The sequence below is a fragment of the Megalobrama amblycephala genome, linkage group LG10 (genome assembly GCF_018812025.1).
Source record: "Megalobrama amblycephala isolate DHTTF-2021 linkage group LG10, ASM1881202v1, whole genome shotgun sequence".
Taxonomy (NCBI): domain Eukaryota; kingdom Metazoa; phylum Chordata; class Actinopteri; order Cypriniformes; family Xenocyprididae; genus Megalobrama; species Megalobrama amblycephala.
In genome coordinates this window covers 2,511,783-2,527,069 of record NC_063053.1, presented here as the reverse complement: position 1 = coordinate 2,527,069, position 15,287 = coordinate 2,511,783, and the positions used below count along the sequence as shown (strand labels likewise).

Genomic DNA, 15,287 nt, shown 5'->3' with positions numbered 1-15,287 from the left:
TAACCGAACCAAAAAGATTTACACAAACTTGTAAAATCATGACTCTTACGAAAACATCTGCTGAATGTCATTCTAACTTCTTCCATCCATATATTTTAGTGACATACTGCATATGAGCAAATGCTGTAAAAATGACATCTTTCAGATGAAAATGCACACATTTAATAGACATATCTGTGGTGCCATATCTGTTTTAGCAACCATTACCAGCATATTAGTGCCACACTTGACCAGCTGAAGATGTGAGTGTGTGAGCAGCAGTGGGTGTTTTGCAGGTTTAATGATCTCTTGCTGATTGTGGGTGTGTTTTTGTGTCTCAGGATCTGTGCGGAGAGACGGCGGAGCTGACGGAGCGCTGTGAACTCATCAGTAACCGACTACATTACCTGGAAGACCATCTTCAGACCGCCATAGACAACCACGACAAGGACCTCACTCATATCCTTACAAAGCTTTGTGTGTGTGCATGTATAGTTCATTAGTTGATCACTAAGTGATCAGATGCACAGATTCCACCTTGCAGACAATAACATTAGGGAATCCCATAATCCACTGAGGGAGTAACTCAAACCATATGAGACTACCAGATAACAACCACCCAGAACACACTAGCAACACCCTAGCAACCACCCAGAATAATCTAGCAGCTACACAGAATTCCCTAGCAAGCACCTAAAACACCTTAGTAATGCCCAAAGTACCAGCTAGAACAATGCCCTAGCAACCACCCAGAACACCTTGCCATAGCAACCACCCAGAACACCTTAGCAATGCCTTAGCAACCACCCAGAACACCTTAGCAATGCCCTAGCAACCACTCTGAACACTCAAACAACTACCCAGAACACCTTGCCATAGCAACCTCCTTGAACACTCTAGCAATGTCCTAGCAACCACCCAGAACACCTTAGCAATGTCCTAGCAACCACCCAGAACACCTTAGTAATGACCTAGCAACCACCCAGAACACTCTAACAACAACCCAGAACACCTTGTCATAGCATCCACCCTGAACACTCTGGCAATGCCTTAGCAACCACCCAGAACGCCTTAGCAATGCCCTAGCAACTACCCAGAACACTCTAGAAATGCCTTAGCAACCACCCAGAACACCTTAGCAATGCCCTAGTAACCACCCAGAACACTCTAGCAACTACCCAGAACACCTTGCCATAGCAACCACCCTGAACACTCTAGAAATACCTTAGCAACCACCCAGGATACCCCAGCAACACTCTAGGAACCACTCAGAACACCCTAGCAATCCATTAGCAACCACCCAGAACAATTTGGCAATGTCATAGCAACCACCCAGAACACCTTACAACTACCCAGAACACCTTGCCATAGCAACCACCCAGAACACCTTAGCAATGCCTTAGCAACCACCCAGAACACTCTAACAACTACCCAGAACACCTTGCCATAGCAACCACTCAGAACACCTTAGCAATGCCTTAGCAACCACCCAGAACACTCTAACAACTACCCAGAACACCTTGCCATAGCAACCACCCAGAACACCTTAGCAATGCCCTAGCAACCACCCTGAACACTCAAAGAACTGTCCAGAACACCTTGCCATAGCAACCACCTTGAACACTCTAGCAATGTCCTAGCAACCACCCAGAACACTCTAGAAATACCTTAGCAACCACCCAGGATACCCCAGCAACACTCTAGAAACCACTCAGAACACCCTAGCAATGCATTAGCAACCCTTAGCAATGTCCTAGCAACTACCCAGAACACTCTAACAGCTACCCAGAACACCTTGCCGTTGCAACCACCCTAAACAATCTAGCAACGCCCTAGCAACCATACAGAACAGCCTAACAACACCTTAGCAACCACCAGAACCCTCTAGCAACCATCAAAGAGCATCATAGTGGTGACATTTTCATGTCCAAACGCCTGTCTTGAGAAAAGCGAGTTTTCGTCTGTTATTCAGAGCTCATTACGGATGCGTCTCTGACGGAAGTCCTTGTGGGTTTCTTCAGGTCACTCTTATTGGTTGTCAGACTGGAATGAAATGATCTGTGCGCTCCATTCTCATGTTCTCAGTTGGGCCTAATAAAAATCCACGACTGGAGAGGACATGACTCATCAGCGCTTCATCATTCACTTACAGCCACAGGAACACATCTCATACGCTCATTAGAGCCCTTAATGTGACACAGCCGCCGCTTTAACCCTCCAAAAGAGCTCCTTCATGGAAAACCGTCTCGTTTGACAGCACTTGATGCTCTCTTCCGGACAGGAATTAAGGATAAGCCTGAACGCATCACTGGCCATTTCTTTTTTCTTTTTAAGAGATACTGAATATGAAGGACAAGAAAAGGAACTGCTTTTAGTTATTAGAGAAATTCAGAGCTCAGCAAAGGCTGAAAGGAAGCGACAGACAGGGAAAAGGGAAATGGAGAGAGACTAGTCCGCCCGTCACTCGCAAGTGAGATTAAAGCCGTCAGATGAAGGGAAAGGTTATGACATAGTGCGCTGTCATCGCTCTGACATCTTCATATTTCTGCCCACCTGTGTCGAGTGGATCCATGCTTTTGCATTCACTGAGAGAAGACGATGTAGATGAGACTGATTTGATCTTGCTCTGCTTCATTCTTTGTTTCTTTATAGCAGTACTTTAGGATCAAGGTTTCACATTAGACGTCAATAAGCACTAAGTTCAGTTATTTTATGCTAAATGTATAGTAAGAACACATAAAGCTTGTTTGATTGCTCTGGTTAAGCAGACAGATGAGCAAATAAACATAAGTTTGTGCCTGAGGAACTTCATTAGATCCGTCCCTTCAGCCAGAGGGAGATCTTACCGATCCTCTTTCATAATTCATGAAGCGCTCTTTAACGGCTGGTTAATTATGAATGGGGACAATCTGGGGCCATTTGGAGAGCAAAACGTGCCCGTCAGGCCCCATCTGCCACAAGAGGCTTCTCTTTGATTCGCCACTTATACCGGACACTCGGCCCCACTCCGACGAGTTAAACAATCCAGCGCTGATGAGGGTCTCTCCCCGTTCTCATAAAACCTGCATGAATTATTTAGGGTGAGATTGCTTGAACTGAATGGGTCCGTCAGGAGATGAACTGAGCCTTTGAATTATGAATTGGCGTTGTTGGGGTGGGGACGACTGTCGTGATCATATAATTGTGATATCTGTATCGGGCCAAACATAATGAAAGTCTTTCTAAGATGGGTCGTTTGGGTGGTTTGTTTTTAGTGTAACAGGAGAATGTTGTGAACTAAAAATTAAATCTAAATTAAGTCTAAAATTAGCCACACCTATTAATGGTCGGTAAAATAATTTTTAAAAATAACTTTTAATAAAAATATTACGATAATGCATGGTATGTATATATATATATATATATATATATATATATATATATATATATATATATATATATATATATATATAATCATGAATAATCACATCAAACATAAAAGTTTGTGTTTATATAATATATGTGTTATTTAAATGGTGATTCAATTATATATAGAAAGCGATCAAAGAACGCTCCCTTTACAATCGCTGGAGCTGTCAATCAAACTGCGTGAGTTTATCAGTGACTGAGTTCTGGACTCTCGCCAAAACTCACGTTTTATTCATCGAAACTCTTATTTACATGGCATTTGCACTGTTAGTTATGATGAAAGCATTCGTTAGGGTGCAGAAATTGAGTTGCAATGACGAGATCACTGCTTTCATGAGCTCAACAACATGTCTGTGATCGACTACAATGTTCATCACTGCAACCTTTCATGCCACGATCTAAATATAATGCCATAGATCTAAATGTAATGCAACACTTTTAATTAACCTTGAGAGCTGTAATAGTAAAAACATGCTAAAAGTTTTTGAGAGAGTTATACTTAGCTATTTCATTGGTAAAGATGTCAGCCAATCACAGCAGTGGGCGTTTACACTGAAGTCTCAAAGCAGACACGCCCCTTAAAACAGAGCGTTCAAATACAATCAGTGTAGGAAAAATACCTTTTATGTCTAAATTAAGACCATTTTTGATGTAAAAAGCATACTAACATTATAAGTGCACCCCAGGAAACATTATAAAATAATAAAACAACGCAGTTCATGACCCCTTTAAGAAAAGTAACCGTTAGGTTGCAAAGTAAGAAAGTAATTACAATATTTTACACCTCATGAGGAATAACACTTTATTCTGATCATCCTAGATAACGTATGCAGCCTTCAAATGTGACCTCCGAAATGAGACGCAGCCAGTGTTAAAGGTGCCCTAGAATCAAAAATTTAATTTACCTTGGCATAGTTGAATAACAAGAGTTCAGTACATGGAAATGACATACAGTGAGTTTCAAACTCCATTGTTTCCTCCTTCTTATATAAATCTCATTTGTTTAAAAGACCTCAGAAGAACAGGCGAATCTCAACATAACACAGACTGTTACGTAACAGTCGGGATCATTAATATGTACGCCCCCAATATTTGCATATGCCAGCTCATGTTCAAGGCATTAGACAAGGGCAGCCAGTATTAACGTCTGGATCTGTGCACAGCTGAATCGTCAGACTAGGTAAGCCAGCAAGAACAATAGCGAAAAATGGCAGATGGAGCGATAATAACTGACATGATCCATGATATCATGATATTTTTAGTGATATTTGTAAATTGTCTTTCGAAATGTTTCGTTAACATGTTGCTAATGTACTGTTGAATGCGGTTAAAGTTACCATCGTTTATTACTAGAGATTTAAAGGGGCCGCAGCCTGAATTGGCACATATTTAATGATGCCCCAAAATAGGCAGTTAAAAAAAATAATTTAAAAAAATCTATGGGGTATTTTGAGCTGAAACTTCACAGACACATTCAGGGGACACCTTAGACTTATATTACATCTTTTAAAAAGACGTTCTACGGCACCTTTAATTTAGGATTCTGTCTGAGCGTTTGTGATTTTGTGATTATATATTGTATATCTTGAATATATTTTGTGGATTTGTTGGTGTGTGAATGAGTAGATGATGTCCGGTCACATCTTCTTTAACTCTAATGCCCACTGTCCTTAGAGAAAGAGGTTCAAGAAGTGAAGGCCGCTCTTCAAACCATGCTGTCACAGCTGAAGGAGGATGAGGAGGAGGATGAAGATAAGTATTGTGATATAGAAGAAGATCAGGTTGAAGATGAAGACCTAGAAGAGGAGCATTACTTCAGTGACAGCTGGGAAATCTGAACAGACTCATGAATTATATTTATATTGTGTTCTAGTGTCTCTGGTTTGTGTTTTATGATGCCTGTGAAAGTGTTTTCCATACTATCATCTTGCACTGAGCTCTAGCACTTAAAGGGAATAGATCATCTAAAAATAAAAATAGATGGATTTACTCGCCCTCATGTCATTCCTAAATCCCGTCCACTTTCATGACATTTCCATTTCCATCTCATTCAAGTGAGAAAATAATTTGGAATGACGTGGGTGAGTAAATGTCAACAAATTTTTCTTTTTTAGGACCACTAACCATGTGAATCGTGTTTCCACAGTTGCCTTAAAGTACTAAATGTAACTCTTGTCATTGTTGCCCACCACTATTTTATTTTTATTGTAATCCGTTAGTGTTTAGTTATTTAACATGCTCTATTTCGCAGTGGTTTCCTTGCTTCTACATCACATTGCTGAGGATTTTTTGTAAGGCCTGATTTCAGAGCTTCCAGTTATTTTAGTATATTTAAAAAGCATGGCATCCTATTTATTTATTTATTTAAATTGCTTTGATATATCATTATTATTTTAAAAAACCCATATACATGAAAATCTGTTCTGGGACCAATATTTTTTTTTTTTTTTTTTTTTTTTATACATATAAAGACCTACAGACACCAAAAGCCAAAATCAAAAAGGGCAAAATGGAAACGTCCCTGTCGGTTCAGTCTGTGAGCTCAGGATTGAGTTTAAATGTAGCTTCCTCGACTCATTTCCGCCGTACGATTGAACTCTGAACAGTGTTTTGGGTTCATGACAGAAGTATGTGGTGCTGGTGAAGTGTGGAGCTTCACGTCTGTGTTTCAGCCCTGCTGATATTCTGTGTGAATTATACGTTTGTTTTTATTGTCTCCTTATTTGAAACAGAAACAGGTGCTTTTTAAAATCTTATTTTTTTTTACTTAATTTCTTGAAGTTTTTTTTAAACAAAGCACTTTTCATAGCTGTTTTTGTTATTGTTACCTGTGGATTTTTATCTGTGGTGAAAATTTGTTTGTTTGTACTAATCACATGAATGTATGTTTGCATGTCCATCACCACTTTCTGTTTTATCCCCAAAATTTGTCAGTATGATTATTTTTTGTTTTTAAATACATTATAATACTTACTCACTGCAAAAGTGCTTTTTGTATTTATTTTAAAGAAGGCACCTTAAACAAATTATCTTATATAAATCTCATTGTTTAAAAGACCTCCGAAGAACAGGCAAATCTCAACATAACACCGACTGTTACGTAACAGTCAGGATCATTAATATGTACGCTCCCAATATTTGCATATGCCAGCCCATGATCAAGGCATTACACAAGGGCAGCCAGTATTAACGTCTGGATCTGTGCACAGCTGAATCATCAGACTAGGTAAGCAAGCAAGGACAGCAGAAAAAATGGCAGATGAAGCAATAATAACTGACATGATCCATGATAACATGATATTTTTAGTGATATTTGTAAATTGTAAATTGTTAGCATGTTGCTAAAGTACTGTTAAATGTGGTTAAAGTTACCATCATTTCTTACTGTATTCACGGAGACAAGAGCCGTCGCTATTTTCATTTTTAAACGCTTGCAGTCTGTATAATTCATAAACACAACTTCATTCTTTATAAATCACTCCAACAGTGTAGCATTAGCCGTTAGCCACGGAGCACTATCAAACTCATTCAGAATTAAATGTAAACATCCAAATGTTTACTTAGAAACCATACTTTCGCGATTAGACATGCTGCATGACGAACACTTTGTAAAGATCCATTTTGAGGGTTATATTAGCTGTGTGAACTTTGTTTATGCTGTTTAAGGCAAGCGCGAGCTCCGGGGGCGGGGCAGCACGAGAATTTAAAGGGGAAGCAGCCTGAATCGGCGCATATTTAATGATGCCCCAAAATAGGCAGTTAAAAAAATGAATTAAAAAAAATACATATATGTGGTATTTTGAGCTGAAACTTCACAGACACATTCAGGGGACACCTTAGACTTATATTACATCTTTTAAAAAGACGTTCTACGGCACCTTTAAAAGGCATTCAGTTAGTGAAAAAATGAGGGAAGGACTTGATTGGATATTGAAAAGTTTCTTCATGGCCAGTTTCATTCAGAAATATGTCGATTTACAGGAATAAAATGGGTTTTAATCCAGGTAAAAAGTAAAATTTAAAGTCCCCCTTTTATGCTTTTTTGATTTTTACCTTTCATTTAGCATGCAATAAAGCTGTTTGTGAATGTAAAAGATTTGAAAAGTTTCAAAAATCAAAATGCACGATAATTAAAGTTATTGTCTCCTAAAAGAAAGAATTGATTCTGAACTGCCTGAATCGAGTTGTCAATAAATCCAGTTTTACTTCTTGCTCAAATCTATGTAGGTTTGTAACACATTTGCATAATGCAAGCCTATGGTTTTCATTGGCTGCCTGCAAACGGCATCTACTTTGCCCCGCCCTCAAACACTGTAGTTGTATCTGAGACTGGAAGAGTTTGGTTCGTGTTGTTCATGTCGAGAAGACGCTGCAAAAGCAAATCCACTTTGCTGCACTTCCAAAGCATGAGGATTTTTCCTGGAATTGATACGGTAAAACCGACGCCATTGTTGCTGTTTGAAGAGCTGAAATTCAGATATGGTAATGGACGCTTTGTTTCCGACTCGCACTGTAAGCAGTCAACCAATCACAACAGACTGGGTCGGAAACAAAGCGCTAAAATGCTGTTCTTACTTAGAATTTTTGTCTTGTTTCTAGTCAAAATATCTTAACGTTCCTAAATCAAGAAGCATTTTCTTGACAAGTAAAAATTATTTTCTTGTTTTCAGGTAAAATAAATCAAAATTAAGTAAGTTTTTCCTTAAAACAAGCAAAATAATCTGCCAATGGGGTAATCTTATTTCAAACCAAAAATAAGATATATAATCTTGTTTTCAATTTGGATTAAGATTATTTTGCTTACCCCATTGGCAGATTATTTTGCTTGTTTTAAGGAAAAACTCACTTAATTTTGACTTATTTTTCCCAAAAACAAGAAAATAAATTTTACTTGTCAAGAAAATGCTTCTTGATCTAAGAATTTTTAGATATTTGGACTGGAAACAAGATAAAAATTCTAAGTAAGAACAGCATTTTTTGCAGTGTGACCAATCAGAGCAGAGCAGGCTCTCAGAAAGGCGGGGTTTGGAGAGACTGAATCTTGGAACGAACCGTTTTCAGAAACGAGGTGATGCTGCAATGTATATTATTGAGAAAATTAAAGTGTTTTTGACCTTGGATGCCTGTTGTAAGACACTCCAAAACAAAATTAGGAATTTTTTAAATGGCATAATAGGGGCTCTTTAAGAGTCGACTCCTTTTTCATTCATGAGTGTGAATTTGAATTGAATCAGCCACATCCCACAGGATGTTGAATTGAAGTGACGGGAAGAAGAAAATCGGGTGAGTTCTGAATGATGCACGACTCCAATCCGCTGGTATGTTATTTTTGATCAGATGAGAATCACTCACATCTGAAACATGAACACATCCAGCAGAATAACGGTCCAGACAGCAGCACACATGAAGCAGCTCCAAACCCGCAGCATTCGGTGGACGGGTACAATCTTGTCTTCTAATTGAATCGTTGTTTGTTCCATGCTGCCGCTGCTCAGGTGGATTCATTTCACTCTTCACTATGAAAACACACCAGCTTCATGTGTCTTGTGGGAGTTGCTTCTTATTTTACACTCTTCTGAAATGCAGTTAAAAATGACCCCTTCTGTCCCACACCACCTTTGTCGATTTTAAAATGCTCAGTTAAAAATACAAATCTGAACCTGAAAACATACTAAACTCTAGCACTGTCTGAACAATGATCTGTTTCAGCATCATTCAGCCCAAATAAGCAGCATTGTATCAACCAATGATGTGAGTTGGGGGCGGGGCTACCTGTTTGTTTGACTAATAGAAAATCAAGACTTTGGAAAACCTGTTTGAACACGTTTGCAATTCTGTGACTCAGCAGTGATATTTTAGCGTTATTTATATACTATTATTTATTAATATTTTGAACTATCTTTTATTTTTATGTTTTTTTTTAGTTTGCATTTTAATTTTAGTTCAAGTTTTAGTAATTTTATGTGCTTTTGCCATTTTTACAAAGGGGACCTAATATGCCACCTTTCACAAGATGTAATATAAGACCCCCAGAATGTGTCTGTGAAGTTTCAGCTCAAAATCCCCCACAGATCATTTATTATAGCTTGTCAAATTTGCCTCTATTTGGGTGTGAGCAAAAACACGCCGTTTTTGTGTGTGTCCCTTTAAATGCAAATGAGCTGCTGCTCCCCGCCCCCTTTCCAGAAGAGGGCGGAGCTTTAACAGCTCAACAACAACAAAGCTGGAGAATCTCACGCAGCCAAAATGAGGATTGAAAATCCTATGTCTGTCTTTCAACTTCAAAATGTCACATTTAATTCAGTGCATTACTTGCTGTTTCTTTGTAATTATTTGTGAAATTTACTAGCGATTTCTAAGTGAAAATTGTTTCTATTTGGGTGTGAGCAAAAACACGCCGTTTTTGTGTGTGTCCCTTTAAATGCAAATGAGCTCCGCTTTCCAGAAGAGGGCAAAAATAACTTTAATAACTTTAATAACAAAATAATTTTCTTAGGTTTAGTTTTAGTTAATAACACTGTGGCTCAGAAATGGCACACTTCACCTTTAAAATCGGGGCCCAGATGAGCAGAGTATTTTTAGAGTTAGGGTTATTCTAGTCTAACTAGTCCATTAAATTTGTAAATGAAATCTTTTAAGGGCTTGACAGGCCCTGATTGTGATTGAATACAAGGAAACATTTGAAGGAAAAAAAAAAACATTCAAATGACCATTTAATCTGAAGAGAAAGTGTCCGAAGACTTAATGAGCGTTCAGAAGGTCTTAAACAGCCGTCAGTGTGTCTCTCTGGCAAGTGTGAGATGAAAAGAGGACACGGGCGAGTGATGAACGAGAGAACAGAAATGGTTTCGTCTCATTCTTATTCCGTCATTCTGCCAGTGGAAATCACACTTAATTATGAGCACAATGCCTGTGGGAGCAGCGCTGTCTGCCACACACACACACACACACACACACACACACACACACACACACACACACACACACACACACACACACGTCATTTAGGTCTGGATGAGATGTGACAGGCTGCCTGCTAATGGCACAAATACTGAGCTGCAGGACTTTCACTGCCGTTGTTTCACCACTAGCTTTCTTATCGTTTAGCTCCTTTTACCTTCACATCTCTGAGATCCTGTGGACTTTTAAGACTCGTTATAGCAGCTTCCTGTTAATAAAACTGATGCATTAATCATTTATTTATTTCTCAGTGCCTCTGTTTCTATATGTACTGTATAAATACATACATCTCTTCTAATCACCAAGGCTGCATTTATTTGTTCAAAAATACAGTAAAATCAATTACTACACAATAAAATACACAATTTAAAATAGCTGTTTTCTATTTGAATATATGTTAAAATGTAATTTATTCCAAAGTCCCAGTTTTTAAGGAAAGACCAAGTCCTATCTGTTTGAATGGGGGAATCCAGAAATCTCAAAAACTGCTTGGTGAACTCACAATTAAATAACATATTTCAGATCAGCAACAAAATCTGACATGAGCTGTCCGATAAATGTTGTTTCTTATGCTCAAATAGCATTAAAAAAGCTTATTTTTCAGGCTAGACGAGCCAATGCGCATGTGCAGTCTTAAGCGTGAGCGATTGGCTCTTTTACTTAGAAAGCGGGACGTATTCCGCCATATTGCGTGTTGCAGTTTCTCCTCACTGTAAAAAAATGAATGTGATTTTAACGGTAAAATATTGTAAAAATGCTATGGAAAAAATTTGTAAATAGGTAAGTTCCTGTACTATATACAGGGAAAAACTGTAAAAGCTCTAACCAGACATTTTATGTCATTTTCACAGTAAAATGCTGTAAATTTTAAATTTTTTTATAAGTAAAAAAGAAAAATCAATGTATAATTTACAGTAAAAAAAACTGTAAACTGATGTTTCCACAATTCCCTGTGTGACACTCCACATTTAAAAGTATTTTGCTTAAATAATCATGTTTCTTCATAGTTTTTGTTAATACTTATGTACATTGGGGTTTTATGTTACATCTTCTGTTGTTTAATGAATGTTTATTGCATTATGTAAGTGTTGTGGGTTTTGCATTTGCATGAATGACTCTGTGCACCTTCTTTATATTAGTATGTACTTCAGCTCGTGGAAAAGCTACTTGTGCTGAACTCTGATTCTTCATGTGGCTTTCTCTTTAACCACCTGCATTATCATGGAGATTGTCAGTATATGTTAAAGGTACAAAACAGATTTTAGTACTAGTGTGCATTGTTGAATTTACTGGTTTATATTAAAATTTTCTTGTTTGTTAATTACAGTTTTATACTGTAAAATTTAGTTTGTTCTGTAAATGTGTTATTCTGGCAACCACAGCTGCCAAAATTATTTTTTATTTCATATCTAATATGAGTGAAACTACTTTCTATATCTATAGTCTTTGTTTATTCCTGTGATCAAATCACCCCTTTTAAAAGAAATGAAACATTCCATTTGTGTCACACAGGAAGTTACATCATTGGAATCCTTTCAAAATGGTGGGAAGACAAGTAAGTACTCATTATAAGTATTTTTTTAGTTTCTATCACAAATTCAAACCTTTTCAAAAGCTCCCAAATGACTTCGCCCCTAGAGTTTTAATACCCATTTAGACTCCATTTCAGTAAATGAAGAGGTAGTGGAAGGTAATGTCAGATCTGTTTATCAATAAGCTGACTGATATTTGGCTATGCACATTTTCAGGTTTCAAATATTTTATTTTATGACTAAATATTGTTTGAAATAAAGGTGATTTAATATATCCTTTGCAATCATTAAATAGTTTTGAATGCTTGATATCAAATAAGGCCTCAAAGGACTTTTGATGTAAATGTTTTGAATCAATAAACCATCAGATCTAGTTAATGAGGTCAGTATCACAGTATGTCTGGTCATCATGAGATCGTACAGCAGATCTGTTTAAATCACCTGTGACGTTGAGCGTTTGTGACACACAAACCTGCGATAAAGGATGTTTGTCAGAGGATGTGAATGCAGATGCTTGTTGTGTTGAGTTGTCATGGATCAGTACCATGTTTTACTGCACTGTTTGATCGCTGTATGGACTTGGCAATGCTGTCGTGTGATATTTCATCATGTTGAGGATTGAGGCAGTGAATACGCCGAGAGCTTCAGTGCTTCATAATGAAATGTGATTATTGGTGTATGTTGTCATGGAAGAGAATATATAGTTCTGGCTCTCGATTCTGATTGGCTGAGAGCTTTTCCCAGCCATGTAAAAGTCTACTAATATCACACAGGCAGGGTTGCCAGGTTTTCACAACAAACCCGCCCAACTGTTACTCAAAAGTAGCCCAAAACTGACACAGACTTTGGGGAAAACACTGAATAAGACGTTTGCGGACAGAGGGAATATATCTTGACCTCATGTTCACTTTGATTGTCATGTCAATGTGATCTTTACACATAAATCCATACAAATATTTTTATAAATGACAGAAACTAAGGCTGAGTTCTCAATCAAATGCTAGCATGCTTTCTGCATACTTGATATACAGGAGTAATAGGAGGTTTTAGGGCAAAATTGCATACTAAACACACACACACACAAAAATGCTTAAACTATTATATGATATCGACTATACATAAGTCGCTGAATTGGACTATTAAGTACATGCAATGTGAATGACAGCAGAAATCAGGCTAACGCTTCACTTACCATACTACCTTCATCTCCTGGAAATCCAGGATAACCCTTCTGACCAATATAGCCCTAAATAATAAAAACAAAAAAGAGGTGCTGACACACAAAACTGAGTGAGTTCCCTACATAAGTAACATTTCTTTAAAGAATTATAGGCACGATCCCTATGCGAAGGATGTTTAAAATCATGATATACACCGATCAGGCATAACATTATGACCATCTTCCTAATATTGTGTTGCTGCCAGAACAGCCCTGACCCGTCGAGGCATGGACTTCTCTAGACCCCTGAAGGTGTGCTGTGGTATCTGAACCAAGATGTTAGCAGCAGATCCTTTAAGTCCTGTAAGTTGTGAGTTGGATCCTCCATGGATTGACTTGTTTGTTCAGCACATCCCACAGATGCTCGATTGGATTGAGATCTGGGGAATTTGGAGGCCAAGTCAACACCTCAAACTCATTGTTGTGCTCCTCAAACCATTCCTGAACCATTTCTGCTTTGTGTCATGAGCATTATCCTGCTGAAAGAGGTCACAGCCACCAGGGAATACTGTTTCCATAAAGTACATGGTCTCAACAATGCTTAGGTAGGTGGTACATGTCAAAGTAACATCCACATGGATGGCAGGACCCAAGGTTTCCCAGCAGAACATTGCCCAAAGCATCACACTGCCTCCACCGGCTCGCATCCTGGTGCCACGTGTTCCCCAGGTAAGAGACGCACACACACCTGGCCATCCACTTCTTCCATTGCTCCATGGTCCAGTTCTGATGCTCACGTGTCCACTGTTGGCTCTTTCGGCGGTGGACAGGGGTCAGCATGGGCACCCTGACTGGTCTGCAGCTATGCAGCTCCATACACAACAAACTGATGCACTGTGTATTCTGACACCTTTCTATCAGAACCAGCATTAACTTCTTGAGCAGTTTGAGCTACAGTAGCTCGTCTGTTGGATCGGACCACACGGACCAGCCTTCGCTCCCCACGTGCATCAATGAGCTTCGGCCGCCCATGACCCTGTCTCCGGTTCACCACTGTTCCTTCCTTGGACCACTTTTGATAGATGCTGACCACTGCAGACCGGGAACACCCACAAGAGCTGCAGTTTTGGAGATGTTCTGACCCAGTCGTCTAGCCATCACAATTTGGCTCTTGTCAAACTCGCTCAAATCCTTACGCTTGACCATTTTTCCTGCTTCTAACACATCAACTTTGAGGACAAAATGTTCACTTGCTGCCTAATATATCCACCCACTAACAGGTGCTGTGATGAAGAGATGATCAGTGTTATTCTGTATATAGAGAAGGATTTATATAAAACACTTTAAGGTTCTATATAGAACTTTTTCTTAGATTCCGTTTGAAACAGATGCAATCAGAATCCTGCTGTTTTGATTAATATCTGGCTGTACAGTGAAGCAGCTTCTGTTTTGACAGTTCTTCTGCCAGCATTGAGTTGTTCACTCAGTTTTATCTCTACAAAAACCCAAACAGCCTTCAGCTCACCTTGAGTTTGGGAACATCACCTGTGGGCTGAAATATCGCCATCTCTCACGCTGCTCCACACGACTCAGCCGGATCACACGCGCCGGAGGAGGCCGATCGATGCGGCTGATGGATGAGGACGCTGCCCTTTGACAGCTCAGATGTGAGAGCCGCAGGAGAATAAACTACAGGGGGCTTCGCACGTCACCATCACACACCTCACCATCACGAGATTCCACAAGACCTTTTGTCTCGGCGGTGACATGGATTAAATGAAGAGATTTTAAGTAATACAAATTAAATTCTGTTCCAGGATTATGATAAAACTCTTTAGAGCAGGCTGTCAAGAGGTCATCATGATCCACTGAATAGTCAAGTATGTTTATCTTCTGAATGAGAAAATGTCTGAAATAACATTTTAAAAGCTTATATTTCAGAGATTTTTACATTTTCTGAAGAAAATATGAGTGGTGATAAACAACTGCAAATGAATACTTTTATTCAGCAAGGACGCATTAAATTGAACAGAAGTGACAGTAAAGACATTTATAATGTTACATTTTTGTTTCAAATAAATGTTGTTCTTTTGAACTTTATTCATGGATCATGTGACACTGAAGACTGGAGTAATGATGCTGAAAATTCAGCTTTGATCACTGGATATAAATTACATTTTACTATATATTCACATAGAAAACACTTATTTTAAATTGTAATAATATTTCACAATATTCCTCTTTTTACT

The 15,287-nt window shown here is 38.5% G+C and overlaps 1 protein-coding gene across 6 annotated transcripts in view; it reads left to right on the top strand.

Annotated features, from left to right (window-relative positions):
- Window positions 1-6,372, top strand: part of disc1 (DISC1 scaffold protein) — a 64,307-nt gene extending 57,935 nt beyond the window's left edge. For 5 of the 6 annotated variants that reach the window (XM_048203942.1, XM_048203939.1, XM_048203938.1 and 2 more), the window contains 2 exons: window positions 321-438; window positions 5,053-6,372. In XM_048203942.1, the coding sequence (XP_048059899.1) occupies window positions 321-438; window positions 5,053-5,225 (291 nt within the window). In that variant the 3' untranslated portion in view covers window positions 5,226-6,372. Of the gene's footprint in view, window positions 1-320; window positions 439-5,052 lie in introns of those variants that run through there. The other variant, XR_007186665.1, reaches the window with a different exon arrangement.
- The last annotated feature ends 8,915 nt before the right edge of the window (window positions 6,373-15,287 follow it).